The 15,512-nt window shown below is 36.8% G+C and overlaps 1 protein-coding gene across 1 annotated transcript in view; it reads right to left on the bottom strand.

Annotated features, from left to right (window-relative positions):
• Positions 1-926: 926 nt before the first annotated feature.
• Positions 927-15,512, bottom strand: part of C4H21orf62 (chromosome 4 C21orf62 homolog) — a 34,955-nt gene continuing 20,369 nt past the window's right edge. The window contains exon 2 of the mRNA XM_003341181.4: positions 927-2,190. Within this exon, the coding sequence (XP_003341229.2) occupies positions 1,455-2,144 (690 nt within the window). The 5' untranslated portion in view covers positions 2,145-2,190 and the 3' untranslated portion in view covers positions 927-1,454. The remainder of the gene's footprint in view (positions 2,191-15,512) is intronic.

Genomic DNA, 15,512 nt, shown 5'->3' with positions numbered 1-15,512 from the left:
TGTAGTTGTTCTTAGTTAGGTATTAGGATGAAAGTAATTTTGTTGAACACATTATTCACAGTAATATGTGATTGATTCTTTACATCTCATCATTTTTAAAAGAGGAATTTGTAAATTCAAATTTGTTTCCAATTGGTGGAAATTTAGGCTATTAGAAATTATGAAGTGAAAGAATTTTAAAGTGCATTTTATGAATCTCTTTCCTGGGTCAATTCCCTAAGCTTTTTTTGTTTTGTTTTGTTTTTATAACTTTTTTTATCTTTTGCTATTACTAGACATATGTAGTCTCTAAAAGTCCCATTATTTTTTTCTAAATGACTTTTGGGGTGGTACAGCATGGTACTATGAACAGAGTATGGGCTCTGGAGCCAAAATCAGTTAGAGGTAGCTAGTTGTTACAATAGATAGTATTGAACTTGGGGGCAGGAAGACATGAGTTCAAATTTAGCCTCAGTCACTTACTAGTTGTGTGGACTTAGAGAAATCACTTAGCCTCTGACTCCCTCAGTTTTTTTCTCAGCTATAAAACAGAGATAATAGCACCTACTTCCCAGGGCTGTTTTGAAAATCAAATGAGATATTTATATAAAGCATATTTCAGATCATAAAGCATTATATTAATGATATTTGCTATTATTACTAAAGGATTCAAATCCCACCTCTGACATTGACTGTGTGACTTTGGACAAATTACCTAATCTCTCTAGATTTCATCTTCCTCGACCCTCAAAGGGTTTTATCTTTCTAGGTCTATGATCCCATGATTCTCCAGAAACCTGAGCGATGATAGTAGTAGGGGATGATGGAAATATTAGATGCTTGGCAAGGGAAAGAAGGGGTTAGTTATGAATGAGTATTTTTTAATTTTTTATTAACCCTTACCTTTTGCCTTGGAATACTATGTATTGGTTCCAAGGCAGAAGAGTGCTAAGGGCTAGGCAATGGGGGTTAAGTTTCTTGCCCAGGATCACACAGCTAGGAAGTGTCTGAGGTCAGATTTGAACCTAGGACCTCCCATCTCTAGGCCTGGCTCTCCATCCACTAAGCTACCCAGTTGCCCCCAAATGAGTATTTTTAAAGTTATTGTTCATTAGTTTCAGTGGTATCCAACTCTCTTGAGACTCCATTTGTGGTTTTCTTAGCAAAGGCATTGCAATGGTTTGCTATTTCCTTATCTAGCTTATTTTATAGAGGAAGAAACTGAGGCAGACAGGATTAAGTGATTTGCCCAAGATCATAGTTAGAAGGTGTCTGAGGCTGGATTTGAACTTAAGACTTTCCAGTAACTCTAGGCCCAGTGTTCTATCCACTATGCCACCTAGCTGCTTAAACTTTACATGTGCTAAAATGTGTATATGTGTTGGGAAAAGATAAAAAAGAGAGGAAGGTAACTAGGTTTTGTTAACATATCCATTTTTGTTAATATATCCATTGAAATTGGTCACACTATAACATCAGTAAATGAACGTAACAGTATAGCTTTTGTTGCTTGGGATGGAAAACATTTTGAAGTAAGAAAGATAAGGGAAATTGTTTGTGATACTGGTGACGTTTTCAATGCTGTATGATTTCAAAGAAGATTCCCCATTGAAAAGAGCTGTATCCAAGAATGAAACATAAAATAATGTTTGCCTACTAGTGGGCAATTTAGGATTATCTTCTTTAAAACTACTGTCACCACTGCTGTGTATCATCAAGCTTTGCTCTGGGAACTGATCTTTGACTTCTGTGTTGATTCGAAGTCTTTTCAGCCCCCAAATAGCCAGATATTCTGTTGGGAGCGTAGTGCTGCTACATAGGGAAAGCTTCAGGTCCTTAACTAAGGTATAGTTCAGGAGGAAGCCCAGTGCAGTGATATCTGTAAACCAGATAGTCAGATCACTGTCATAGCTGGCTTGCTCTATTGTGTAGGGCAAAACAGTTTTACAAGTGCACATCAGACTGGCCAAACTGTAATCACAATCCCGTATATCAGCAGAGCAGCTGCAGTTTCGAATGGTGTTTTCCTTGGTAAAAATCAACGTGTTGTTCTTTTGACCTCTTACAAAGCTATTAAATGCAAAGAAGCCAAAGAAGCTAATTAGAAGGAGGTGTTGACCGAAGGGCAGGGCCATCTTCTTCATAGATGATACAGTGACATTCATTTGTTGGGTTGTCTTTCACTTGGTGATTCAAGCCAATGCCAACCACCTGGGGAAAAAAATAACCTTGTCACCAAAAATTCCTCTAAAGAAAAGAATTTGAGAAAACAAAGCACCTATATTTCCAAATCTGGCCTTCTGGTTCTAGATCTATGGAAGGCATAGAACACTGAAAATTCCAAACCCCAGGCAAAGGACTTTTCCTAGGAATACACAGGATTACAACCACTTTATTGTGCCTTCCAAAAGCCCAGGACACCACCCACTGATAGCAGCTGTCATTGCAATAAATGTGCCAATGAAGGAGAGAGAGAATGCTAAAGTGAAGACTGTCATGTAACTACTGAAAGAAGCTTTTATTCTCTGTAGGGAAAATGAGCGATTTTTAACTCTTTGAGTAACCATATCATACAGGCGTCCAATTGCTAATGTTTAGAAACTATTTGATCCATTACGCATGGACGGCTTTCTTCTTGCCTTGCCCTCTCAAAACAGGACTTTACAAAATCTAGAACATGGCTTTTTGTTGACTTCATCTTGTTTCCCACATTCTCCCTGAGGTGACATATTGGACAACATCACAAATACCAATAAAATGTTTAGTTAGTGATAAACTTTAACTCCATTCGCCCTTATTTTTCTTCTAGCTATGCCCCATTTTTTTATTCCTTCATATTATCTAGTGGTCTAACTCACCCATCTACTGGGTATCTCACCATCCATACATTCCCAAGGTGACTAAAGATTGAAAGTGGTAGGCTGAATTAATAGCTTCCATTTGTTACAGTGGATAAATAAACAGTGACAACCCAAATCAAAGGCTAATAAACCACAATTACTTTTACTCATACCATTTCTATCTCAGAATAAAATCATACATTTGTTTTTATATCTATGTCTACATATGTATGCATAACACACATGCACACAATATCTACCTTCTGCATAATAAGTAGTATTAAGCACTAGGTAAAATGTAATTATTGTGGAGAATTACAAACCTTTCTCTTTCTGGTTTGTGGAGTTTGGAGAGTTGGGGGGAGGGGTTCAAAACAAAACAAAACAGGAGGAAGAGAAGTGCCTGGCTCTTCATTGCTTTTCCTAAATGTTTTGGGAAATGGCCCTGCATTTTAATAAAAGCATTCAGCTGCTCCATGGGAAATTTTGGGAATTGAAAGATGTTTGGGGAGAGAGTGGAGCACTCCTCTGTGAATCTTAAAAATTATCAGACCCTACTTCACAACACTTGGTTAAGACCATTCCCCATTTAAACAATGAAGGTACTTGATCAGGAATATGGGAACTCTACTCCACCCATACTTAAGCATGCCTATGGGGAAGATAAAGTTGTAAACTCCTTGCTGAACAATGAAAAGTACTTAACCCATACTTATAATAAGGCAAAAAACCCTTAAGCTGTGCCTATTTTTAGATCTAATACAAAAGGGTGCTAAGTAGCTATAAAGGTACTTACTTACAAGGGGCAAAGAGGTGAGAACTTACTCAGAGGTTTTAGTCTACTCAGGTGTGAATTACTCAAAGTTTAGTCTACTCAGGTGTGAATTGACTGGTCTGTCCTTTGGAAAACGTCTACTGTGATTGGTAGATGTAAGAACTTAGGGGAGGTGACATAGGAGAAAATTCACTTTAAAAAGGAGCTCAGAAAGGGCTCAGGGGTTGTCAGCTGAGAAACAGCTGGAGATTCAGCTGGGAAAAGCTGAATTGGAGAAGGCAGCTGGCCAGAGCTGCCTTGAAGGGCTTGGTGGCTGAACTTGTTTGAGCTAGCTGAAGCTGAACTGGTGTCTCTCTGAACACTAAAATCTTGCTTTGGACAGATCTTGTGGTGAGTTGATAAGACTGACTGATCTCTCTCTCTTAAGGCTGGCCTAGCCTTTTTTCTCATTATTTCCTTTTTCTCTCTCTCTCCTTTTCTTTAATTCCTCATTTGTATTAATTAAAATCTCTATAAAACCCAGCAGACTTGGGTATATTTCATATTTGGGAATTTTTCCCTGGCAACCACTTTATATTTTGATTTAAAACAAGACACTGTCTTGAAACCATATTTCTGCGGTCACAATTTAAGCCAACCACTCTTTTAACTGCAACAGTTTATGAAACTAACTCTTTTAATTGTTACACCTCCAAAGTCTTAGACACAGGAGAAAGTATTGATGTGAGTAGTCTCCATACTACTAAGGTATGGGGGGAGAGAGGATGCAAATTGTAATAAGCTGCTATGAGCTAAAAGGGAATTGGAGAAAGACACTAGCTTATCAGGTGCATGAGGAAATGATTTATGTAACCCTTCAGATCCTTATTCACAAAGCTTTTGGCTATGAGAACCAATGTAAAAAACAAGGCTTAAAAAAAATGAAAGATTCTTATATGGAGATACATTTTGGCTTATAAACACCCTGTAGCAAGACAGAGTCTGGAATTTTCTTCCTTAACCATTGTGGACAGCTGGTCCTCTGGAAATGGGAGAGAATGCCATATGTTAGAGTCTGAGGAGAACTTTAGGGAAAGAGATAGTAGGAAAAACTAAAGGGCAACAGAAGATAGATAAAGGGCCCTGCAATGAATGACCATAACCTGCTGAGAGATGGGAACAACTGTAGGACAAGATGCTAGAGGAAAATGAAAAACAGCAGGGAGTGATAGGAGGAATAACTAGAGATAAGAGCTAATAGAAAACAGCAATGAAATTCAGACATGCAGAAGACCTGAGGCAGGGAGTACAAGCCCAGAGGATCATAATCACATGTCCCCTTCTGGAGCCTAACCAAGGCTGTATTATAAATAAATGAAACTGTAGGTCTGGGGACAGGACAGCCCACTGGTAGGGATAATTTTCGGTGGGTTCTGATTCAAATCCTATTTGTTTTCCTTAACTCTTCATGATTTGAGCCTTGTAAGCCTGTTTACTGGTGAGGATAGTTGGTGACACAGCCCTGGAGATGTGTCAGATTTTGATGTTCCCAGATCATTTGGGTTGGGGTTGTGAGCCGGAGAAGTGAGAGGTCTCCAAAGCCTACCTATGTCCTTCTTTTCAGGTGGGAGCTGGTTCACCCAGAGGTTGCAAAACAAAAACAAAGTAACCCTATGTGGTTTGGAACAATATAACTAGTAAAATTTGACAAATATTATTTACTCATGCTCCATCGTCTCTCCAAGACACTTACACTTTCACACATTGCCATGATATTAACCAGAGACAAGCTCCCTAATCACTTCCTATGGAATGGTTCAACCCACAGAGCAAGCTGATGGGGTCTGTACATGTTATATCACCATTATACTGTTTTAAGGATAGATATTTGTGAATGAAAATTGGCTACTGGGTGATAATTTTGTGAAGACCTATGAAATTAAAAATGCAAAGTAATACTCTACCTCTTTATAATAGTAAAAGGATGATGGAAAATGGAAAAAAGAGTAGTAAGCCCCATAGACCATATACAAATAGTAATTTATCTGATGATACTCTTAAGAGAGGTATCTAACCACTGAGTTGACAAGTTCCTGGATAAACTGAACCACATCTAAATTATTTACATTATTCCTACTAATTGAAGACAGGGTATTCAAAGGAGGAATGTGAATATAGGAGGTGATTAACAAGGTAAGAATATACTATCTGAAAATAGGATTTGGGTTTCCATCTGATGATTTAGGGTAAGTCACAACATCTTAGATTCAATTTCTTTCCCTAAAAAATGCAGATAATAATACTGCAGTTCTTTCCTCACAGGGCAAATAGGATTGTCTAGAAAGTGCTTTAAAAACCTTGAACTGCTATATAAATCTCTATTGTTGTTATTGTTATTACCTCATTCTCATATCTTTCAACTGTGTTCAGATGGAAGTGGTCCTGGGACTGAAAACTATCCTATTATTATAATTATTTTATATTTAATGTTCTACAAGCCTGGTGCATAGGTAGATAAAAATAGATAAAAAAGATAAAAAAATAGATTAAAAATAGATAAAAATAGATAAAAAATAGAAAAATAGATAAAAATAACAGCTTTATTGTAGTTAAATAAAAGTGTTAATATGTAAATTTATCTTCCACGGTCTCCCTCAAGGCATCATCAGCATAACTCCAGTAGGGCAACAAAGATAAATACATCTCATCCTATTTCCACTTATCTTGGTCTCCTCTGTTAGGTCTCTATAAACGTTTCATATCATTTAGTTTCATGAAGAGATATCAACCCCCTATGCATTATCCTTTTCACCTTCAGGATCAAATATAAAATCATCTGTTAGATTTTTTAAATCCTTCATAACCTGGTCCCTTCCTAATTTTCCTCTTGTTCCCTGCTCTGTGATACATTGACACTATCTTCCTTGCTGTTCCTCTCATAAGATACTCCATCTCCAGACTTCAGACACTTTCATTGGCTGTCCCCCATGCCTGTCATTGTCTTCTTCATCCTCCTCCTCCACTGGCTTACCTGACTTCCATATCTGAGCTAAAAATCCACCTTCTGCAAGAAGCCTTTCCTGATTCTTCTAAAGGGAGAGAGCTTTGTCTTTGGGATTTAATGAAATTTACCCTGTATATAGCCTATGTGATGAGAATTTGGGGTTTCATTTTTTTAACCACCATTTACTTAAGATAAGCAGGTTGTATAAATAGCTAAAGTCGCTAGAATCAAACTGAGACATCAAATAGTAGCTCCAGTGTTCATGGTCCATTTGAAAATTCCAGCAAGAACCCTGGGGTTTACTGTTTTACCTCATATAGATCTTCCTCTTCTGTTATCCATTCTTTGTGTAAGTCATTACCTTCTCTTCTGTGAAATTCTGTTGTGTCTCTCCTTCCTGTGTCACTAAAACCTTTATAAGACTGATGGGCTTGAAATCAGGAAGACTAATCTTCACGAGTTCAAATCTGGCCTCAAATATATCCTAGCTGTGTGACCCTGGGAAAGTCACTTCAATCTATTTTCCTCATCGGTAAAATGACCCAGAGAAGGAAATGGCAAACCATTCCATGACTATTGCCAAGAAAATGGCAAATGGGGTCACAAAAAGTCAGACATAACTGAAATGATTGAACTTTATTTTATTTTTTAAAGACTACATACTTTCTTAGTTGATGTGTTGTTTATTTCCATGACTTTCATTCATATTTGTTTGTTGTTGTCCCATAGAATATTTTTCATTTTTTGTTCATGACAATGCTTTAACTGGCCATCAGGAAGGACAGGATTCCTGTCAAAATCTCCATCATTATTAGAAAAGTATAAACCCAGCATTGTACCAAAAGTAGTCCCCTGGTTAATCAATAAACATTTATTAAGTCACTACGCGTGCCAAGTATTGTGTAAGTGCTAAAGGACAGAGAAAGAGGCAAAAGTAGTCTTTGCCTTCAAGGAGCTCACAATCTAATGGGGGAGACAATATGCAAATGTATATATACAAAACAAGCTATATACAGGATAACAGAGAAAAGACACTAGAATTAAGAGAGGATGGGAAAGGCTTCCAGTAATAGATGGAATTTTAGTTGGAACTTAAAGGAATCCAGGGAGATGAGTAGGTAGGTTGGAGGAAGAACAATGTTCAAGAAATGGGAAATAGCCAGAGAAAATGCCCAGGGCTGGGAGATGGAGCGTCTTGCTCAAGTAACAGCTGAGAAGCCAGTGTCACTGGATCAAAAAATATGTTGCAGAGCAAGCTATAAGAAGATTGGAAAAGCAGGAGGGGGCTAGATTATAAAGGGGAATATCAGGGGGGCAGCTGGGTAGCTCAGTGGATTGAGAGCCAGGCCTAGAGACGGGAGGTCCTAGGTTCAAATCTGGCCTCAGACACTTCCCAACTGTGTGACCCTGGACAAGTCACTTGACCCCCATTGCCTAGCCCTCACCACTCTTCTGCCTTGGAGCCAATACACAGTATTGACTCCAAGACGGAAGGTAAGGGTTTTAAAAAAAGGGGGGTGGGGATATCAATATTTTGTTTTTTGATCCTGTAGGCAATAGAGAGCCACTGGAGTTAAATGAGTGGGGATGGTAGTGACATGATCCTTTCGTGGCTGAATGGATGATGGATTGAAGTGGGGGGCGATTTGAAGTAGGAAGACCTCTGGGTGGGGGGATTCCCCAGACCACTATTATGCAGCATATCAGTGAGATTTGGCAGACTGTAACTAATGAATGATTTAGACAACAGCTTTGGAAAGAGTATGTTGTTGTTCAGTTGTGTCTGACTCTTTGAGACCCTTTGGAGATTTTCTTGGCAAAGATACTAGAATTGTCTGCCATTGCTTTCTTCAGTTCGTGTTACAAATTAAGAAACTGAGCCAAATATGATTTAAGTGATTTGTTCAGGGTCACACATCTAGTACGTTATCTGAGGCCAGCCAGATTTGAACTCAGGAAGATGAGTCTTCCTGATTCTATTCCTGGCACTCTATCCTAGTATCACCTTGGTTGGAAGGACAATCTCTTATTTTATTTTTTTATTTTATAACCCTTGCCTTCCATTTTAGAATCAATGCAGTCTCTTGGTTCTAAGGCAGAAGACTTAAATTACTTACCTAGAGACATACAGCTAAGAAATTTCTGAGGTCATATTTGAACTCAGGACCTCCCATCTCTAGGCCTGGCTCTCAAACCACTGAGCCACAGAGCTGCCCCCTAAAATACCTTATTTTAAAAGGAGCCAGATGATTGAAAGGGAGCAGGAAAGTACCACTGTATGAACATAATCAACTTAAATTCACAAATCGAGGGAGAAAGCTCAGAAGGTGCTAAAACTGACAAAAGGAACTATGAAGCATAAGACGGACATTTGGAGACCTGAGACTGAGCTTAGATCCTTTTGTAGCTTCTTGCAACTCGTGTGACCTTGAGCAAGCAACGATCTCTTTGAACTTCAAAGAGTTACTCAAGTTACTTAAACTTTCCATCCCCTTGGCAACTTCGCTATGTCTAACCGGCCATAGTGGAATGTCTTTCCACATTGAGAATTGTCTACTCAAATGAGATAAAGGTGGGATAAAAACATAAACCTACAGACAACCAAAGAAGCTATTTTGGATTCAGAAATTTAACTTCAATAGTCTGTCACTAGCTATAACCTGAAGGACCTTTGGAATATGAAAAAGAAAGGGCACTATGACTTTCTTTGTTCTCTCTCTCTGCCTCTCTCTTTCTCTCCCCCCACCCCTTCCCTTTCTCTATCTCTTTCTCTCTCCATCTCTGTCTCTCTTTCACCTTTTGTCTTGGTATTTGTTCTAAGCAAGTTCTAGGCAATTAGGCTTAGTGTCTATGGCCATATTTGAACCTAGCTCCTCCTAGCTCCAGACTTCCCACTTCTGTGTGCTACCTACCTGCCCCATGGCACTATGATGTTCAAGTGTCCATCTCTTTAATTATTTAAATAGGCAGATTTACCAAGTTATAAATTAGTCCATAGTCTCCTTTAGTACTCTTAATATGGGTATCATGTGGGAAAACAGTCAACATTTTAAAATATAACAAAAGACTACAATAATGGATCAAATCTAAGACGTTTAAAATTAATAAGGACAATGTAAGGTTCAAGTAGGGTGTTGTAGAAGTACACTGAATATGAGGCAGAAGACCAGTAGTGTTCAAATCTCAGTCGTGCTAATTAGGGCAAGTCAATAACCTCTTTGTTCTTCAGTTTCTAAATCTATTAAATGGGAATATTGGCCTGGAGGGCTTTTGAGGTCCTTTCCAAGCTCTAAATCTGATTCTGTATGTGTGATTCTATTCAACCAACATTTATTAAGTCTTACTATGTGGCGGGCATTGTGTTAGACACATGTTGAATCAAAGATAAAATGAAATAGTCCCTGCTTTAGTAGTTTACATTCTGTGACTTTATTTTTCATCTAGGCCTATGATTTTATTTGTATTGTAGGAACTTCAAATTTGGAAACTCTACTTTTCAGTTAAATGATTTATCTGTAACTTTTAGTCTTAAAGTGTTGCGTGGGGGCATTGGGAAGTTAATTGACTTGGCTCTGGGCCCAGAGCTAAATAAATATGAGGTAAATTGCCTTGAAAAGAGCAGGAGGATTCCAAAAGGCAGAAGAGAAAGCGAATTCAAGGAATGGGAAATGGAATACATGCCGGTTTTAAGCAACAGTTAACAGAGCAGTTTGGCTGAAACACAAATATATATGAAGTAATGTGAAATCAGCCTGGGGGGGGGTATGTTGGGGTCATAATGTGGAGAGCTCTGAATTCCAGGCTGAGGAGTTGGTATTCTTAGAGACAACAAGAAGCCAAGGAAGATTTTTACCCAAGGAGTGACATGGTCAGATTTGTTCTTTAGGAAGATCTTTTTGGCAGATGTGTAGAACTTGGACTAGAGGAAGGAGAGACCAAAAGTAGAGACCAGTTAGGAGACTATTTTAGTAATTCAGGAAGAAGGTGACAATCTAGGGCGCCAACTGATTTGAAAGAAGAGGATAAATACAAAAGATATTGTGAAGTATGAATTGAAAAAATCTTGGCATTGGTTGAGGATGGGAAATGGGGCAGAGAAAGAGGAAACTCAAGGATGACAGGTTCTAAACCTGGGTGATCCTTCTAATGGGAGATACTGTTCCTAGTAAACTCAACAGAAAGAAACATTTGGAGGAGGGACAGATTTAGAAAAGAAGATCAATGTAGACATGTTGAATTTAAGATACTAATGGGAAATCGAGGTAGAAATGTCCAGCAGTAGTTGATGTGGGACTGAAATTTAGAATCAGAAGAGATTAGACCTGTATAAATGTGCAAGTCATTTCCATTAAGGTGATTGAATCCATAGGAGATAATCAAAGGAGGGAGAATACTGAGAAAACAGAGCAGAGCGTTGAGAGAGACCTGCTAGTTATAATGATGATCCTGGGAAGGAGACTAAGGAGTGGCTAGATAGGTAAGAGAACCATTATTATGGAAGCCAAGCAGTCCAGGAGAATGAGGATTGCAGGAAAAGCCAATAGATTTAGCAGTGAAGAGACAGTAACCTTTGAGAAAGCAATGTCCGTTGAGTTGTAGAGTTGGAAGCTAGATTGGTAGAGGAGGGGAAAAAAGAGGGAGGGGTAAGACTGGAGTTTGGCTATAAATGAGAAAATAGATAGAGGAGGAATTACAGAAATGCATCGGAGAACATTCTTTTCTGATAAGCATTCCAACAGTAATAAGAACCTTTGGCCATATAAGTCCCATTTATTTGGTATCTATCAATCTATCTGTCTTAAAACTCAAAACATATTGGTGCAAGGGTTTTATTACTGGATTACAGGTAATAGTGATCAACCGTAAGTAATTTAAATACTCCACAGCTGATAAATGGCTAAGCAGATTGTGGTACATTATTATAATGTAGCACATACTGTCATAAAGCATGATATATGTGCTGACTTTATAGAAATGTGAAAATATCTATATGAAATAATACAAATTCAAAAAGACTAGCAGTATCATGAAACATGTATTATATACATATTGACTGGAACAGTTAGGTGGCACAGTGGATAGAGTTCCAGGCTTGGTGTCAAGAAGAACTGAGTTCAAATGTGGCTGCAGACACTTACTAGCTCTGTGACCCTGGACAAGTCACTTAACCATATTTGCCTCCATTTCATCATCTATAAAAGGATCCAGAGAAGGAAATGGCAAAATATTCACGTATCTTTTCCAAGAAAACCCCAAATAGGGGCAGCTGGGTAGCTCAGTGGATTGAGAGCCACGCCTGGAGACAGAGACAGGAGGTCCTAGGTTCAAATCTGACCTCAGACACTTCCTAGCTGTGTGACCCTGGGCAAGTCACTTGACCCCCATTGCCTAGCCCTTATCACTCTTCTGCCTTGGAGCCAATACACAGTATTGATTCCAGTACAGAAGGTAAGGGTTTAAAAAAAAAAAGAAAGAAAACCCCAAATAGAGTCACAAAGAATTTGAGACAACTGAAACACCACCACCACCACCATACATTGGCTATCATATTATAAGCATACAAACATACATTTGATAATAACTAATATTTATGTAGTATTTTAAGATTTGTACTACCTAAATTATATATGATCTAAAGAAATATGACAACATATTTGTATAAAATACATAAAATAAATGATATATAAATACATAAAGTATACATATTCATTCGACCTTCACAAAAACCTGGTGAGGTAGGTACTATTATTATCCTCATTACATTTTATGTAAAGAAATAGCCTGAGAGAAGTCAAGGAGTTGCCTACAGTCACAGTTAGTAAGTATTTGAGATAAGATTTCAACTCCTAACTCTCAAGGCTAGTACTATTCACTATGACACACTCCCTCTTCAATGCCTATATTTATGAATATGTAATCACTGATTGTTATTATATTAAGTTGCCATTGGTATATGCATGTTCAAGTTTTCTTTTGGATGTAAAGGTGATTTAAATACAAAATGCAAAAATAATTAGTGTTATAAATTCATATTAATTCATTGTATAAATAAATGGGATAATATGGTTTTTGGTAGTTACTTGAGATTTTGGAAGTTAAAAAAAGAACTCTGGAATCCTGTTGATTGGTCAACTGGCTTATGATACTTCTTAATGTGCCATAAAAATGAGCTAGTTTTTGTTGCTTTGGGCTACTCAACTTTGAGTTGATACTTTCAAATAGACATATTGCTTTTCTTCTGAAGGACATAATTTGCTCATGTTCAAAGTTACTTTTGATATTGTTTCTATATTTTACAACTTTTTTTCATTAAGAACCCTCCCCCCCAAACTTGCAGAATTTACACAATTTGGAACTTACTAACATAAGCAAACAAGTAGTTTGATTTTGAGTCACCTTAATTCAATAATTTCTTTTCTCATGTTCCCTTGAGGAAGTTAACCTATATTTGTTTCCACTCCTTTTCTTTGTAAAATAGTATTGTTCCTTCCCCTTCATCTTTTTCTTATTGGCTGGAGGATAATGAGGTCTATAGGGAAGGGGTGGCATGGAAATGAGTAAAAAGTAGATATACTCCATGAGAGCTTATCCAGATAAGCTAAGAAAGCCCTATCTAGTCTTTGTATTTCCCATAGTACTATGCACACAGGAGTTAAATATACAACTCTTCATCTTGGCATTTAACTTCTTCCCAAGCTTGACCCATCCTCTTTTTCCAAACAATATAATTACATCATTCCTTTTTTTCAATTTAAAATTTATTATTTATTTGTTTCTGTTCTGGATTCTCTCTCTCCCATAACCATTCCCTACGCATTGTGAAAGCAAGAAATGTGATATCAAGAATACATGTGAAATCATGCAAGACATTTTCATATTAGCCATGTTTCAAAAAAAGCAAGAAAAGTAAAGTGAAAAAAATCCTTCAATCTGCATGTAGACTCCATTAGTTCTCTCTCTGAGGTCGATAGTATTTTTTCATCATAAGTCCTTAGGAATTGTCTCAGATCATTTCTGTTGATCAGAATAGTAAAGTCATTCAAAGTTGATCACTGTACAATGTTGCTATTATTGTATATGTAAGGCTTCCAAGATTTTTCTTAAACCATCCTGCTCATCATTTCTTTTTTTTTCTTCATTGAAAATTTTTATTTTATTAATTAATTTAGAATATTTTTCCATGGTTAAATGATTCATCTTCTTTCCTTGTCCCCCTCCCCAGCCAATGCACAATTCCACTGGGTTTTACTTGTGTCATTGATCAAGACCTATTTCTATATTATTGATCATTGCACTAAGGTGATTGCTTAGAGTCTACATCCCTAATCATATCCCTGTCAACCCATGTGATCAAGCAGTTGTTTTTTCTTCTGTATTTCTATTCCCACACTCCCTCAGAATTATCCTGGATCATTGTGTTACTGCTAGTAGAGAAATCCATTACATTCAATTGTACCACAGTGTATCAGTCTCTGTGTATAATGTTCTCCTGGTTCTGCTTCTTTCACTCTGCATCAATTCCTGGAGGTCATTCCAGTTTACATGGAATTCCTCCAGTTAATTATTCCTTTGCTGCTCATCATTTCCTAAAACACAACAGGATTCCATCATAATAATATACCACAACTTGTTCAGCCATTCCCCAACTGATGGGCATCCCCTCAATTTCTAATGCTTTGCCATCACAGAAAGGGCTCCTGTAAATATTTATGTATGTATATTCCCTTTTCCTTTTCTTTGATTTCTTTAGAATCTTTAGTAGTTGTTTTGCTGGGTCTCAATCTTGGCTGTAAGCCTACATATTTGGTCTTCTGTAATGTCATCCAGGCTTTCAGCTCCTTTACTATGGTACATGCTAAATTTTGCATGATCTTGATGATGGCTCCTTGGTACTTAATTTATATATATATATATATGTATATATATATACATATATATACATATATATATATATATATTTTTTTTTTTTTTACAAAAAAAAACAAAAACAAATCTTTAATCAAGACAAGGGGGACAGAGTTCTTATGGCCATCATACAGTTATGTGCACACAACACCAATACCACACCAAGCTAAGTGGGAAAATGAACCATGAATTGGAATCTCCATCATGGGAATTTCCCAGTACTTGAATTCTTTTTTTTTTTTTGTGGTTGCTTACAGTAGTTTTTCTTTAATCTGGGATCTTTGAATTTGAGCTATAATTACTCATGGATTTCATTCAGGAGATAACCAGAGGATTCTTTCTATTTCCATTTTCCCTATGCTTCAAAGAAATCTGGGCAGTTTTCTCTGATGATTTTTTAAAATATTATATCTAAGTTCTATTTTGGTCATCCACTGATTCTTAAATTATTTCTACTATATCTGTTTTCCAGGTAAGCTGTTTTTTTTCCTATAACATAACTCACATTTTCTTTAATTTCTCTTGACTTGTTCAGTCTTTGGACTTTGTTTTAGTATTTCTTTATGTCTCATTATTGAGTCATTAACTTCTGTTTGGAAAATTCTAATTTTCAGATTATTATTTTTCTTGAATAATGTTTTGTACCTTTCATTCCAAGCTGGTAAATTTTTTTTCATATCTTTATTATGTAGCTCATTTCCCATTTTTTTCTAACTCTCATCTGGTTTTTTAAATCATCTTTAACTCTTTTCTTTAAACTCTTTAACTCTTCTAGGAATTCTGGTTGGACTTATGTCCATAATGAATTTTTCTTTCTTTCTTTCTTTCTTTCTTTCTTTCTTTCTTTCTTTCTTTCTTTCTTTCTTTCTTTCTTTCTTTCTTTCTTTCTTTCTTTCTTTCTTTCTTTCTTTCTTTCTTTCTTTCTTTCTTTCTTTCTTTCTTTCTTTCTTTCTTTCTTTCTTTCTTTCTTTCTTTCTTTCTTTCTTTCTTTCTTTCTTTCTTTCTTTCTTTCTTTCTTTCTTTCTCTTTT

The sequence above is a fragment of the Monodelphis domestica genome, chromosome 4, assembly GCF_027887165.1.
Source record: "Monodelphis domestica isolate mMonDom1 chromosome 4, mMonDom1.pri, whole genome shotgun sequence".
In the NCBI taxonomy this organism is placed as follows: Eukaryota; Metazoa; Chordata; class Mammalia; order Didelphimorphia; family Didelphidae; genus Monodelphis; species Monodelphis domestica.
The sequence above is the reverse complement of the archived record's forward strand: the minus strand, read 5'-3'. Positions and strand labels throughout refer to the sequence as shown.